The sequence below is a fragment of the Pipistrellus kuhlii genome, unplaced genomic scaffold (genome assembly GCF_014108245.1).
Source record: "Pipistrellus kuhlii isolate mPipKuh1 unplaced genomic scaffold, mPipKuh1.p scaffold_m20_p_9, whole genome shotgun sequence".
Taxonomy (NCBI): Eukaryota; Metazoa; Chordata; class Mammalia; order Chiroptera; family Vespertilionidae; genus Pipistrellus; species Pipistrellus kuhlii.
Genome location: NW_023425595.1, coordinates 53,461,577 through 53,477,164, shown reverse-complemented (window position 1 = coordinate 53,477,164; position 15,588 = coordinate 53,461,577). Strand labels below are relative to the sequence as shown.

The following is a 15,588-nucleotide window of genomic DNA, read 5'->3' as shown; positions in this document are numbered from 1 at the left end:
TGAAGGGGAAACACTCATAAACAAATCATCGTAACATCTTGTGATGGTTGTTATAATAGAGATGCACACACAGTGCTAAGGGAGCACAAAGGAGTGAATAACTGCCTAGGAGAATTGTACTTGGGATATACTGTTCCTAATAGAAGCAGAAGTACACATTTACCAAACTATTTACAAAACTTATTTAATAAAGTCTCCATCCTGAGAAGAAATAAATCGTGCATCTAACTCTGAACTTATCTCATTTGTACTGCTTTTTTGCTTAGTTTATTCTTTGAGATAGCTTCCAACTGTCAAGTTGAAACGACCATGGACATCTGTGGATAATGATATTTTCAGTGTGAAAACATTACCATAATCATGAGTATATGTGTTTTATGTGACATAAATAATGACATTCATATAGTTGACAGGAGAGAAGATAAAAGTCAATAAAAAGAGAATTATTTATTAAAAAGATCTAATGTTACAAGAACAGTACACAGAATTATTATCTGACTGTGCCTTCCACATGGTATATAACCTTATATATAGTACATATATACATACTGTATACAATATATTTGACGGTTTGGCAGGGGGTCCACAATACCTTCATGTAGGTATGGAAAACATTCACTTTCATGGAATTTTTAATTATGAGGAGTGTTTTTTTTTCTTCATAGTTCAATTGACATTATACAAAAATACAGTCTCTTTAGTGATTTAAGACTGTGCGGTTATTATCCCATCCAAGAAAAAGCTCACTTAGTATTGCAGCTGGAAAATAATGTACCTTGATAAAGAAAGTTGTTTTGTTTCCTTCAAAGTAACAAGTATGCAATATATAAGTACATAAACATTTCAAACCTATTTTTAAAAATAGGTTTATGATGCAAAATACCTATTCTGTGCATGTTGAGTAAAAACATCCCATATCTTTAATTTCTCTTAGAATACAACATCAGAATTCTATATTTAAATATTCTGTCAGATATATACCATCCATCAGCTAGGTGAAAATATTGGTTAATTTGAATTTGCCCTATACTGACTTTATATTTTGTGCTGGAGGTTATTTTATAAGAGTTATAGTAATAACTTGATTTTTAAAGTCTGTCACTAAGTCTTATATAAAACACCATGAAAAATGAAGAAAACGGTTTAATTAATAAAATATACAATAAAAATTATTGCCCATTTTTAAATATTCTTGCTGCATTCTTTTCAGGTGCACGTTTTGCTATGCTATACCCAGGAAAGCTCATATTTTGCCTGCCTAATAGCATCCCTCTCTGCAAAGTCCAGCTCCATCCAACACAAAGGTGCTCAAGGAAGGCTATTTGGTCATTATTATTCACTGACTTCAATATTCAACATATGCAGTAATTTATTAGAATAATCTGTTAACTCAAATAGTCTTTTAAGTCACTACTTGTTTAGGGGTTTTTCGGACATAATTTCTTAAAAAACAGGAGTAACCATCATAAATAATTGTACTGTGGCTCTGAAACTAATCTTTTAGGGTATTCAGAATAGAAATTTAAATATCTCCTCTGTTCTACAGGAATTAACCTCTAGAGCCACCAGTTTGAGCTCAGTATTGCTTCATTCGGCTTCCTGTTAAAGATGCAAATACAATAGAATGAAAGTTATAAAAGAAATTGCTAATTATTCTCATACTAGAGGCCTAGTGCACAAAATTCGTGCTTGGAAGGAGGGTCCCTCAGCCCAGCCTGCACCCTCTTGCAATCCAGGACCTCTTGGGGGGATGTCCAACTGCCAGTTGGACATCCCTCTCACAATCTGGGACCGCTGGCTCCTAACTGTTCACTTGCCTGCCTGCCTGGATGCCCCTAACCACTTGCCTGTCTGCCTGATTGCGCCTAACTGCCTCTGCCTTGACCCCTACACCTAGGACCCCCCCAGGCTTCCCTCCCTCTGGCCAGCTGTAGGCACCTGGGACCCTAGCTTCCCTCCCTTTGATTGGCTGCAGGCACCCAGAACTCAGGATTCCTTCCTTCTGGCTGGCCATAGGCACTCAGGACCATGACCACGTCCAGCTTAACTTCCCCTGGAGCGGCTTCTGCTAGGCCAGGCCCTGGCTTTATCCGGAAGGTTGTCAGACATCTGGAAGATGTCCAGTTGATCCAGTGTAATTACAATATTACTCTTTTATTAGTATAGATTAACATCACCTGTTAACATGCAGGCTGTTTTTTGGTGTATGACTTGGCAATAACTTTCCCTTCAGGCATCTTCTTGGGTGTGATGCAGACGCTGGCAAGTTCTCAGGTTGGTCAGAACTTCTGTAAAAATATGGCCAAGCAGCAAACTTCCACCTCACTTCCTAACAACTATCTAGGATCAAATAGGTCTTGGTTGACTCCTCCACACAGCAAATGGGGCTCACTTTGTACTGTGACCATGTTTCCACAGTTTAATTTAAAAAAATCGGTTTAGCCAAGAGATCCTCTTAACAGTTGGTAACACTTTATAAGAGGTATGTGACGCACAGAACTGTTTAAATATCAAAATTTGTTATGCTTGAACTGTTTCAATTTACAGACAATCTGTATGCATAATTATTCGCACAACGATTTTTCATTATCCTTAAAATGATTTGCAGTTAGAAGAAAACCTTGGGCCTCGTTCCACCTCTGTTTTGGCAGTAGGTGTGGAAACAGGAAGCTGTATCTGTCGTCACTTCATTTACACGTTAGCACCCTTCGCAGCAAGTCAGTGTCTGCAGTTCTCAGTAACCATGTTTTTTGTGACTTTAAACTATCTTTTGTTATTAAAAATAAGCATTTAGTATATTTGCAGCTAGATAACATAGAACTGGATGAAAAACAACATCATTTAAATTCATTTGGACTCACTTTCTATTCATCTTGCACTAATATAAATGGCTTATTCCCTACCCTAATAACTTGCTCTAGGGATGCATATAGAATAGCATATTGACAAATTTTGCTCTTTCACTATGCAGTCATACAATAGTTTTTTTCAGAAAATTTTTGTATACTTGTCCTATAATGGCCTGCACAACTGAAGTATTTTTTTATATCTCCTGTCATGTTGTCAATTGAAATATCAGCCAAAGGGAAAATGATAAAACAGTAGATTCAGAGTCTTAACCAAAGTTTTCATTCTCGGTTTTGAATTTGTGTTTGAAACAGATCTGCTAGAAACCACCTCCTTAACAAATGGATGGCACACACTTAGAGTTATCAGATATAAAATCAAATTCCAACATATTAAAAAAGTAAAGAGTGCATTAGACAGACATTACCATTGCTTTAAAAAAATCATTGCATACAACCTGCATATTTTTATTGGACCACGCACTGTCCTCTCCATTGACAAAAAAACCCCAAAAAACCAAAAAAACAAAAAACAAAGAAAAACCTGTTGGATAAGTAATATTTCCTCCATCCTCCTATAAGTGCATCATGTATAATCTCAAGTTTTTAGAGCTCATTCTAATGTCCTGGGTCTCCACTTACAGAACACTCTTCACCACTATTATCAGAGTAAAGCAAACTAAGTCTGCAGTTTTCACCAAGAGGTTGAAGGAATCATCAATGCCAAGAGCAACGTTACTGATGATGAAGATGTGGAGAGAGTATGGAGGGTTGACTGAGCACTAGTGATTTTTCCACCTGTGAAAAGAGAGAAGCAGCAATAGAGCAAATTATTTTGATTTTACTTGAGCTAGGAAAGAATTGTTTTCAGGCATATAAGACAAATGCATGCAACATTGGTTCTCTGTCTGATGAGAGTGTTTCCAGTATTTATGAAATGAGACATTGTCTGGGGTTCCCATAAGTTTTATGGAGGTCAGAAGTATATATGAAATATTTTATTAAAAAGGCAATGCCATGTCTAATAAACACATCTAATTAGAAGATTCAGAGTAAGTTTTACCAATAATGTAATAATGGAAAACATCCCACATTACAAGTATATAAAGCAAAAGAATTTCTATAGTACACAGTGGAGGGCATGGAATAAAAGCAATTTGTAGAAGTTTATAGCAATAAAAATGTATAATTTAATTACTTTAGCCATTTTTTCAATTTAATACTAGCATATTATTACATTTATTTAAAGGTTCTTGATTGATTTGAGTTTCAGTTGAGTAGATTCTCATACCAAAGTTTCCAATGGAGAGTTATATTTCATTACTCTTGCTTTCAACCAGAAGTTCTTCCTTCTTGAGACCCAAAACACATTTATGCAGTTAATGTATAAGGTGGTTGTTTGATTGAAGTGACTGATCTGAATTGATTAGTTTGAAGTAGTTCTCATAGCTCGACATAATCACAAACTAAGTGCTACTCTTAGATCTAACTTCAGAAATGGTTCTTCAAACCAAATGTCTTCTGAAGTATCATCATCATAACTTATATTTAATGAATGCATACTGCATGCCATGCACTGTACTATACATATTATCTTTTTTTTTTAAATCCTCACCCGAGGTCCCCCCCAACCCCCATTGATTTTTTTTTAAGAGGGGAAGGAAGGGAGAGGGAGGAGGAGAGATAAACATCATAGTGAGAGAGATATTGATACATTGATTGGTTACCTCTCCCTCGTGCCCCTATAGGCACTGGGGATGTATTTGTCCTTGGCTAGGAATGAAACCAGTGACCCTTCAGTGGGCACTCTAACCACTGATCCAAACAGGCAAGGACTATATATATTATCTTATTTGAACCTCACAATATTCATATACAACAAGTAATATTTACCCTCCTGTTGCCAATGAGGGAACCAGACTTAGAAAGATGATAGAACTTGCTGAAATTCACTGAGCTAGGGATTAGTAAAATCAGATGCTCTTATGTATTGCCTTTCTTAAAACAATGATTGGCCTGGGTTAAGACCTTAATGATGGATTAATAATAAAATCTATCACTCAATTTTGAAATCATTCTTCTATCACATTATCTTCTCTGGCCAGATTAAATATTACAACATTCTGGGTGTGATTTTCATTACAGAAATAGAGTTATTTTCACATGGTTACTTAAGTGCCAAAGAATCACTTGTTTGGTAAGCCATCCACATACAAAACAACACATCTTTGAAAAATTATTACAGGTAAGGTATTACTAAAACCTATTAATCAACATATTGGAGAATATTACATATGTTTTGGCTTGTACAAAATGAGGTTATTATGAAGTGCACATTTTAGCTACAAAAAGGCATGATGACAAAGCCTCACTAGAGTGGTATGTGCATGCTTAATAAAAAGAAACTGAACACATCCTTTCTATTTATTTATTTCTAAATCAACCTACATGACATTTCACAAAAACATCTCCCTTGCACACCCTCCACTGGGGATCAAGCCCACAATGTGGGCATGTGCCCTTGACTGGAATCAAACCTGGGACCTTTCAGTCCGCAGACTGACACTATCCACTGAGCCAAACCAGCTAGGGCTGTTCCTAGTTAAATGGGAGAATCAAAATCTTTATAAGTTCCTCTAAGCTTGGGTTGATCTTATTCAAATGATACTTTAGAATTTGATTGCATTTGAGTATGAAAGGAATCTTAGAGAGTCAGAGAATAATAAAATACTTAACATATGAGGTTGCTATAAGGGGAAAATAACAACATCTGAAAAACAACTAGCATAATGCCAAGAACATAAGTAGGGCACTGTATAAGCTCTTTGTAGTATTGCTATTAGAAATCTGAGATTATGAAGCAAAGAGACTGTCATCTTTTTCACTTTTCAAAATAATCTTTAGTCTTTCAAAGTACTCTTTAAGATTTAACATTACATTTAAACAGTTTTATTGTGAACTAATCAATGTCTCTACATTATAATAGTTTTCTTAAAACTATATTTTTGTAAATGAATTATAAAGTATAATAACATTTTGAGTGGTCACAACATATTCCTATTCTTAAGTATTTTCATCTGAATTTCTGAAAAAGTCAGATTTCCTGAATCTTATTTTTTTTACTTTTAATTTTTCCTTTTAAAGTAATTTAAGATGTACCAAAAAGTTATAAGACTGGAACAAGGAATTCATTTTGATTCCTTAAATATTATGTTTTATCATTCTTGCTTTATAATTTACACCAAAGGTCATCAAACTAAGACTCGCAAGCTGCGGTTTGCTGCTCTGTTGACTAATGAGTTTGCCAACCACTTGGATAGGGGCTTAATAATAAGGAACAACAACAGACTGTAATTATTGGAATCGAGCGTCTAGGTCAGTGGTCGGCAAACTCATTAGTCAAAAGTGGAAAACTTCAGATCACAAGCTGCAGTGGCTCTTGAGCCGAAGTTTGCCAACCACTGATCTACACTGGGTTCAATTCCAGTCAAGGACACATGCCCCACTGATCTACACTGGGTTCAATTCCAGTCAAGGACACATGCCCAGGTTGTGGGCTGGACCCCCAGTGCAGGAGGCAGCCAATCAATGACGCTCTCTCATCATTGATGTTTCTATCTCTCCCTCTCCCTTCCTCTCTCTGAAATTTTTAAAAAATATTCCCTTTGAACTTTCCCATCCCTCATGCTCCATTATGTAATGATGAAGGAAGTCAAGACAATAGAGAAATAGGTATGTCAAACTAGAGCTATACCAGTTTAAAAGCAATATTTCAAAACCCAAATGACAAGGTACTGCTTGAAATCAGGAAAGGTAAGGGAGTTTCGCAAATGAGGACATTTAAATGAAACTGTCATCTCCTTTTTTTTTAATTTACAGAAATTCTGCAATTTGGGGCAGACTACAATGATTTGCATTAATCAGAGTATGACGTGGCAATCAGCGTGAGAAAAGAAACCCTTCAAAATCTCTGGACCACGCAATTCATCATATTAATTTTCAGGAGGTTTATAACATCTTGATGTTTTGAGTAGACATCAAATTAAGCCTAGTATGTCAAAACTTACCTGAATATGATGGTACCCTGATTTGGGAACTAGCTGTTCCATCCCCTCCTTCACTAGATGCTCGAACTTCAATGATATAGACTCCAGCATCGGGGAGTGGTACTACTGCTTGAGGTTTCTGTGTTTCAATCACTTGACTGTTGCTGTGGCCCTCTTGCCTATAAAAAACCTAGGAATGATGACAGGGTTTTAAACATAATGATATTCAAGTGAGGCTTTCAAATGTTAACAGTCTACTATATGCCACATTCTGAGCTAAATACAAGGAACTCATAGCTTAGATACATACAAGAACAATGTCATACATGTGCTATGTGACTCGACTGGAAGTATATGCCATGTGCTGTTGAAAGCACAGAAGAATTTAACTCTGTCTGGAGGTTAGGGAAGGCTTTTCAGAGAAGGTGATGCCTGAGCTAAACATTTAAAGACGAGTCAAGTTCACCAGTCGTTCCAGGGAAGAAGAATTTTAGAAAGAAGTTAAGAGAAGATGAAAATATACATCTAAGCACTAAAAAACCATATTATTGGGGTATGGAATAGAGACGAGATGTATGGGAAGGCTCATAAGAAACGAGGCCAGAGAAGTATGTAGCGAGGGGGTGGATCACTGGGTGTCTTCCATTCTTGGTCATTGGAAGAAACAGTATCCTGGAAGTAGTCAAAGCTGTCAACCTTTAATCATTTGGAAGAAGTAAAAATAAAATTTGATAAATATATCAATAGTAAACCCTTAATGTAGGAAATGGCTGAGAAGTTTAACATTTTATTAATTTTACTTTGGTGGTTTGCTTGTTTTTTTGTTTGTTTGTTTGTTTGTTTGTTTTTGTGAACTGGCATTTGGATACATTGGGTAGCGAAGTTAAGCCCTTTTCAGATATCTATGTATGGCACTAGAATTGAACATATATTCATGGCAGAGTTTCAGAACAACAAATTAGGATACAGAATTATACTGTTTACATATCAAAATATTAATGTCATAGAAATTATGCGATTTATGCAAGCTCATGTGACTAGTTATGGTAGAAATTATATTAGTTTAGCATTCTCATGATCTGCTCAGAGAAATTTCACTATATCATATTGTTCCTACTCATTTACCCCCAATAAATCTTTTTTTTGTGTGTGTCTAATAATCAAGTAGTAGCAGCAGTGAAGATATGTTAAAACGCCCTCACCCCCTGTTGTCTGTGTCCATTGGCTAGGCTTACACATATGCATGCATACAAATCCTCTGGCATGAGGGGTGGGGAGTTGGGGGTTAATAGGGGGATAAGGATACATGTAATATCTTAATCAATAAAGAAATTAAAAAAAGAGATATGTTAAAATGCATTTTTATCCAGTTTCATTATTTCTGTGCTTTTTCATATTTGTTGGTATTATAATATGATTGCTTTGCATAATGGAAAGATCAATAGCTTTGCAAATCATACAGATCAGGAATCAAAACAAATCTCCTTCAAAATAAAAATAATCTCCTGTGCATTCCTGTGTGGGCAAATCTGGGCAAGTTGCCAACCTTTCCAAACCTCAAGTACCTCCACTGTGGAGATATTAACATTTATTTTATCTTTTTGTTCGAAGAATAAAATGAGAAGATGCATATGAATATCTAGCACAGGACCTGGTGCATGGGAAATGTAATAAGATAAAGCTACTTTTGCTTCATCATTGTTCATTGTCAATGGCCAGCATTCACATTTGCATCAAAAAAATATGGACTGGCTTGAGAACCTAGACAAAAATCTATAATACCGTTTTCTTATAAAAATGTGATTTTTAACTCAAACTAACCTACATACATGAAATAAAAATACTTCTGTATAAGTGTATATGACATGTGCAATAATTGTATCCACTGAAATTCTTATAAGAAAGGAAGCCATAGCCTCGATGTAGTTACAAAGTGTTAAGAGTATTATTGATTATTTCTTATGTAAACCAGGCATAGTGCTATATACTGGAGATTTGCCAGAGAAAGAGACATGTTTTCTGCCCTTATGCACTTATAGTCTAATGCATGGTGGATATAGGTAATGATGCAATGAAGTGTATTATGTGCTGCAATAGGAAACATATTTGATGGTAAAACAATTCATGGAGTGAGTACTTACTTAGTCAAGATATGGGGAATCAGAAACACTTCTTAAATGATGCCTGCAGCAGTTTCTTTTGACTTTAAAATGAGAATTGTATCAGAATATATGCTTCTCATTTTGAATGTAGCAGAGTAATGAATTAGAATTCTGTTCATCCACATGAGGTAATTAGAAAGCAAATACATAGCAATGGGAATGTATGTAAATTGGTGAGGATTGGCAGGGGAGTGACTGTATTAGAGGACACTGTTATTAGGGTAGATAAATTACAATTCTTATGACAAAGAAAAATGCAACCAGTAATGCATATCTAATGTTGCTGTAAAATCCAGAGTTGAAGACAAATTTGTGGATCCATTGAGAATTAGGAACAAAAGGTGAAAGCAGAAAAAATACCAATTGATGGTAACAAAGGGAGTTTGAGATTAAATGTGGTTTTTATCAATACATCCAGGGAGGTGTACTTCTGTGAGTCTGTAAGTAGGCATACTAAGTAAAAAGAGACATTAAATTCATTGTCAGTCTTAGGTGCTTTAGAGAATCTTGGCTCATTTTAAAATCCTAATTTAGAAAAGATGAATAAGAATGAGAAATATGAGAAGGTTAAGGAGTTATCAAGACATGTCTGAAATAGTTATTGACAGTAAAGAGTTCAGGGAGTGCTTTAAAAATCTGGAAGTGTATAGATCGGCAGTTGCGATGACAGCTATCTTTAGGTACAAAGGAAATTGTCTAATGTATTGTCAAGACTATTCTCAAATGTTATCTAAAAAAACGAGAGCCAGTGTATCATCCATAGAGAGTTTTTTAAGCAAAAAGTTTAATAAAGAACTGCTATTCTCCAAGGCACAGTTTGAAAATAGCTCAGGTGCATGCCTAATGGTAACAGAATAATAGGTTGTGTTTGCCTAAAAACACAACTGAATACATTTTTTTGCTGGTTCTACCCACAAGTGTCCTTGAAAAGGATGGATCCTATTAAAGGTCTGCTCACCAGCTGAGCATTTTGGGAATGGTTAATGGAGACAATTGCTCTTCATTATAGAGGGTGAGGATTCACAACCCCCAGTGGCAATGGATAGATGATAAGGAATCACTAAGATGAATAGAATCTGGATAAAAAGAAGTTGGAACCACAAGTACCAGGGAGAAGCCACTGGCTGTAGGGTGGCTGAAAAGCACTTTTAAGAACAGGGTCTTGTTTGTCCATTCATAGACACCAGGATTGCATCTATATCTTGGCTATTGTAAATTTTCCTGCAATGGACATAGGGGTGCATTTAACTTTTCAAATTAAATGTTTTAATTTTCTTTAGAGAAATACCCAAAAGTGAAATTGCTGGGTCATGGTAGTTGTATTTTTTAGATTTTTGAGAAAATTTCCATATTGTTTTCCATAGTGGCTGCATCGAATCTTGTCATTTGGAATAACATGGATGGACCTAGAGGGTATTATATTAAGTGAGACAAGTCAGACAGAGAAAGACAAATATCATATAGTTTCACTTATATGGGGAATCTAAAAAAAAAAAAAAAGAAAGAAAACAAATCAATAAGCAAAACAAAATGGGACTCAGAGACACAGAGGTCAAACTGATGGTGGCCAAAGAGGAAGGAAGTGGGGGGTTGATGAAAAAGGTGAAAGTGAATATAGTCAATAATATTGTGATAAACTTGCATGGTAACAGGTGATTACTAGTCCTGGTGTGGTGATAAAGTATATAAATGTCAAATCATTGTATTATACACCCGAAACAAAACTAATATTATATTGTATAGCAACTACACTTAAGAAAAAAAGCGCAGGATCTTGGATATGTCCTGGAGAAATAATGTACAGTAAAATAGTGACAGTAGTTAACAAAATAAAAAATAAAAAAGAATAAAACAATTTTCAGATGTGTATCTGTGTTGTGTGTCTAATCTCCCTCTAATGAATTTCCAGGAAGTATGATATATAACATTACGTAAGCTAATTCTGTCTTAATGATTTTATGATGAAAAATTTTAAGCATACTCAGATGTAAGAGGATAGTATAAGCCATTATACCTGAGTCTTTCTAATTTATGGGAATCACAGGAAAGAGGCTGCATCTGTGTTTGGTATGAGTATAAGCTGAAGGAAAGCACTAGGATACAGGAGACCAATGAGACTAGAATAGCCATAGACTTTACACTCCCTGAGAAGCTGGAGAAATAGATGAGTGCACTTCAAAATTCCACAGGGAGTGGCATACAGTATCAATCCAAGTGGACAGGCATCTCAGGAGTCCGGAAGGCCCTAACTGATGTCTGAGTTGAATAAACAAACAAAAGCATCTGTCTATATTGATGGATACCTCTTCCTGGGTCAAAGTTAATTAGATATTCGTCCATTCTAGAAGCCTCAGGGATAAAGAGATGAGTAAGACAAAGTCCGTCTCTTCAATCATATATAACCTGGTTTGAGAGACAGTTACATAGAAAAAGAGCAGCTCCAGCTGGTTTGGCTCAGTAGATAGTCAGCCAATAGACCAGAAGGTCCCGGGTTTGATTCCAATCAAGGGCATGTATCTTGGTTGCAGGCTCCTCCCCAGCCCAGACACTGGACAAACCAATAGATGTGTTTCTCTCACATCAATGTTCCTCTTAGCCTTTCCCTCTCTATTCCACTTTCCCTAAAAAAAAAAAAAAAAAAAAAAAAAAAAAAAAAAAAAAAAACCTCAAAAGAAAAAAAAATCCTTGGGTGAAAATTGACAAAAAATAAATAAATAAAAATAAACTAAAAAGGAAGAGCAGTGACAGAGACAGAAATGGCCATTGTGAACAATGTGTAGGGCCACCTCACCTGGGGCACCTATGTTCAACTTCATGTGTTCTCCAGGTTAAACGGTGTTTCTCCCTCACCTGAGAGGGGCCTGAAGCCATGTGCTTTCCCCTAGCTTTTCCTGGTGTTCTATTCGCCACTCCTGTCTGCGAGATTGCTTGCCAAAATGCTAATGAGGTTTTATAGTGGCTCTGGGTCTGTCCCTCTCATTGTACTTCTACCCCTCATCATTGAAGGGTATGTTTGCATTAGAGGACAGGGGGGAAGGGAATGTAAAAACGGGGACTGAGAAAAGGGTTCAGAAAATGGCTCCCCTGCCCACCCCAAAAAGGCCAAATTCAATGTCCTTGGGGATTATGACAGATTGGAGAGTGTTAATTTGAATGTGAAGGTGTCTGTGATCCATACAGATTACAGTCTGTAGGAAATGCTGCAGTTTGCATCTTAAAATATTCTTAGTGAATATTATTTCCCTTAAAAATATATTCCATTTGTAACTTCTTGTTTTTAGCTTTAGAATTTTATCACTTTGTATACAAAATGTTACCATCTCTGGTAGCTGAAAAGCCACCTAAATGTAAGTGTTCAGTCTAAGTATTACCATTGAAATATTTTTAAATTCTGCTAGAAATAATATTCAACAAATGATTCTGTCTAGAGTTTAAGACAATAAGTCGAATCTGACGTATGGACTAAAATTTGAAGTTCAGCCAATTCAATACATAGGCCACATATATTTTAAAATCAGAGACAAAGTTGCTTTTCAAGAACAAACGATCTAAATGTTTTCTTATTTCCAGATTTCTTGCTGACATGAAGCAGGATGATCCTGTGTGAAATGATACATCTACTTTGGAGCCCTGGAAATAAAAAATTATTAAAATACTTCGAATTTTAGTCTGTCTCTCTTCATGAACTCCTTCCAACACTGTGTGCTGGCCTAGCATTTTTCTTCCCGTTTCTTTGCTAATAGGAAGTCTTTCTATCAGATAGTGATCTAGTATTTTCCATCCGCCAGCACAGTTTGAATGTGGAGAAGAGCGCCAGGACACATCCTGCCTACATCCTGCGGGTTCTGACCCTGAGCTTCCTGGGACCTTCTACTCAAACTGCTGCTGCTTTCCCTACCCATTCCTTTCCTGTGCCATATGCAGTGGGAATGAATTCTGACTGCCCTGGCTTCCTTACTGCGGGAAATTCTTTCTAGGAATACAGGTGGAAAATGACTGAGAAAAAACAAACAAACTGGTATGTGATGGTCTTTTTAAAAAAATATATATTTTTATTTATTTCAGAGAGGAAGGGAGAGGGAGAGAGAGATAGAAACATCAATGATGAGAGAGAGTCGTTGGTCAGCTGCCTCCTGCAACCCCCTCTCCCCTACTAGGGATTGAACTTGCAACCAGGGCATGTGCCCTTAACCAGAATTAAACCAGGGACTTTCAGTCCATAGTCCGACACTCTTATCTACTGAGCCAAACCGGCTAGGGCTGTGATGGGTCTTTTTATGGCTTATTAATTATACATCCTCACAATAACAGAGTTTGAGAACAGCATCTTCCTGAGAGTGAAGAAACACTGACCTTGTAGCCCATGACTTCAGATTCGTTGGCTAATGGTCTGACCGGCTCCCAGCCAAGGGAGAGCTCAGCGCCTTGCTGCTCCCACCTGAGGTTGCCGGGTGCTTGACTGGGGGCTGCAAAACACAAAGGAGAGAACTGGCAAAGGGGGCTTACATACGCTTCCTCACATCCCTGCCCTGCAGTCTTTGTGCGTGCTTCATAGTTGGCTGGCACCATAGGTTCCTTCCAGCCGCAGTCAGAAAGGAGGGCTTTGCTCCAGAGTTGTCATTTTAATGGTTACTCTACTGAGCCTTTGAACCTGAATCCTTTTATCTCCCTTTCGTGTCAAAATCGCTTAGCCTTGTTTCACAGGCGGATGACCTTTATCCACTGTGACTGCAGACATTGCTGAGTTATTTTGGGAAGTCACATCTAAGCAATGAACAAGACTGTGGGGTCTAAACTCTCCTTCAGCTCTGCTTATGATGTACCTCCTTGTGGCTTTCAGAAATGTTATAAGATGTTTCCTTTTAGTCCGAAACCAACAAAGAGAGCAGGTCACTTACGCGATTTCTTGGTGGTTGCGCTCACTTCGCCGCTCGGTGGCCCATACCCAGCTCCGTTATAGGCCCTCACGGTGAAGTGATACAAGGTATTTCCTTCCAGTCCTGTCAGAGTGACGGATGACTCGTTCCCCTTCGTCTTGACTGTTTCTGCTGCATCTTCTTGTTCCGCGTCTTTCCGATAACTAACCTGTCAACGCATTATCACAGGACAGATTCGTGTCAAGATTTCCCCTCTGCTTGTGATGATCTGAACGTTCAAAAGTGGTTCTCGCACACATCTGTGGGAAATGACTCCTGTATCATTCTATTAGCAGGTGCGATCCGGGAGGCTAAAAACACAGTCTTAGTCGAGGCCCAGTCTGCATCTGTGTGCGCTGCCCTATTTGCCCTTGCGCTGAGCCGAGCAGGACTCAGCAAAGCCATAGGAGGTGCTGCCTTGACATTAAGGAAGAATCAGTGAAAGACACGGAAGCGCTCTTCTCTCCTAGGCCATCTGAACCATTTATCCTTCCAAGCCCTGGCGCTTGGAATGAGTTATCTGAGAAAGAGGAGTGAAGAATACCTCCTCCTGCGCCTGGAATAAAGGTGAATCACACCGGCTGTACGGGTTTAATGGAGGAGAGGTGACAGAAACTCATGATAACGTGGAGTGGCCTAAATGTCGAGAATGCGCCCTGTTAGATTATGGGAAGGAGGGAGAGGGGAAGAGCTGTTTGTCAGAGCACATTTTGTGCATTGAGATGATCTGTTCTGGTTATGAGCTCCTGCGTTCATCCCTGCCCAATAGTGCACCAGTGGGGTCCCTCAGCCTGGTCTGCACCCTCTTGCAATCTGGGACCCCTCGAGGGATGACAGAGAGCCAGTTTTGACCCAATCCCACAGGCCAGGCTGAGGGACCCCACTGGTGCACAAATTTGTATAGACATAAATGGATAGATCTTACAAACAGAAAATCAACAAGGAAACAGAGGTCTTAAATGACACATTAGACCAGATGGATTTACCATATTTTTCGGACCATAAGACGCACTTTTTTTCCCCCAGAAGTGGGGGGAAAAAGTCCCTGCGTCTTATGGTCCAAATATAGCCTACACATATACTTTAAAAAAAAAAGTTTTTTTACTTGCCCGGCTCTGTGTGGTCTCTGTGTGCTTGCCAGGCTCTAAAATGGTTCTAAATGCTGCTGTTTACTTTACAGGGTTGATTACATGTGTTTATGACTGTGATGTTGGGTTTTAATGCACATAAAATATTTTAGGACACTATTCGTTTCAGAATCTTTTTTTCTTCATTTCCCTTCTCTAAAAACTGGTGCGTCTTATGGTCCCGAGCATCTTATGGTCCGAAAAATAGGGTAATTGATGTTTTCAGAGCATCTTATCCATACAGCAGAATATATATTCTTTTCAAGTAAACAAGGAACATATTACAAGATAGACCACATGTTAGGTCACTAAACAGATCTGATTAAATTTAAGAAGACTGAAATTATATCAAACGTCTTCTGCAACCACAATGGTATGAAATTCAAAATTAATCATAAGATAAAAACAGAAAAAAACATATATACACATGGAGGGTAAGCAACATGTAAGTCTTTTTAAAAAATATATATTTTATTGATTTTATACAGAGA

The 15,588-nt window shown here is 37.5% G+C and overlaps 1 protein-coding gene across 1 annotated transcript in view; it reads right to left on the bottom strand.

The window, feature by feature from the left end:
- Positions 1 to 1,899: 1,899 nt before the first annotated feature.
- The window catches only part of CNTN5 (contactin 5), a 720,133-nt gene continuing 706,444 nt past the window's right edge, over positions 1,900 to 15,588 (bottom strand). The window contains exons 21-24 of the mRNA XM_036427705.2: positions 13,953 to 14,139; positions 13,408 to 13,520; positions 6,914 to 7,082; positions 1,900 to 3,644 (exon numbers count right to left, since the gene is read on the bottom strand). Coding sequence (XP_036283598.1) covers positions 3,541 to 3,644; positions 6,914 to 7,082; positions 13,408 to 13,520; positions 13,953 to 14,139 — 573 coding nt within the window. The 3' untranslated portion in view covers positions 1,900 to 3,540. The remainder of the gene's footprint in view (positions 3,645 to 6,913; positions 7,083 to 13,407; positions 13,521 to 13,952; positions 14,140 to 15,588) is intronic.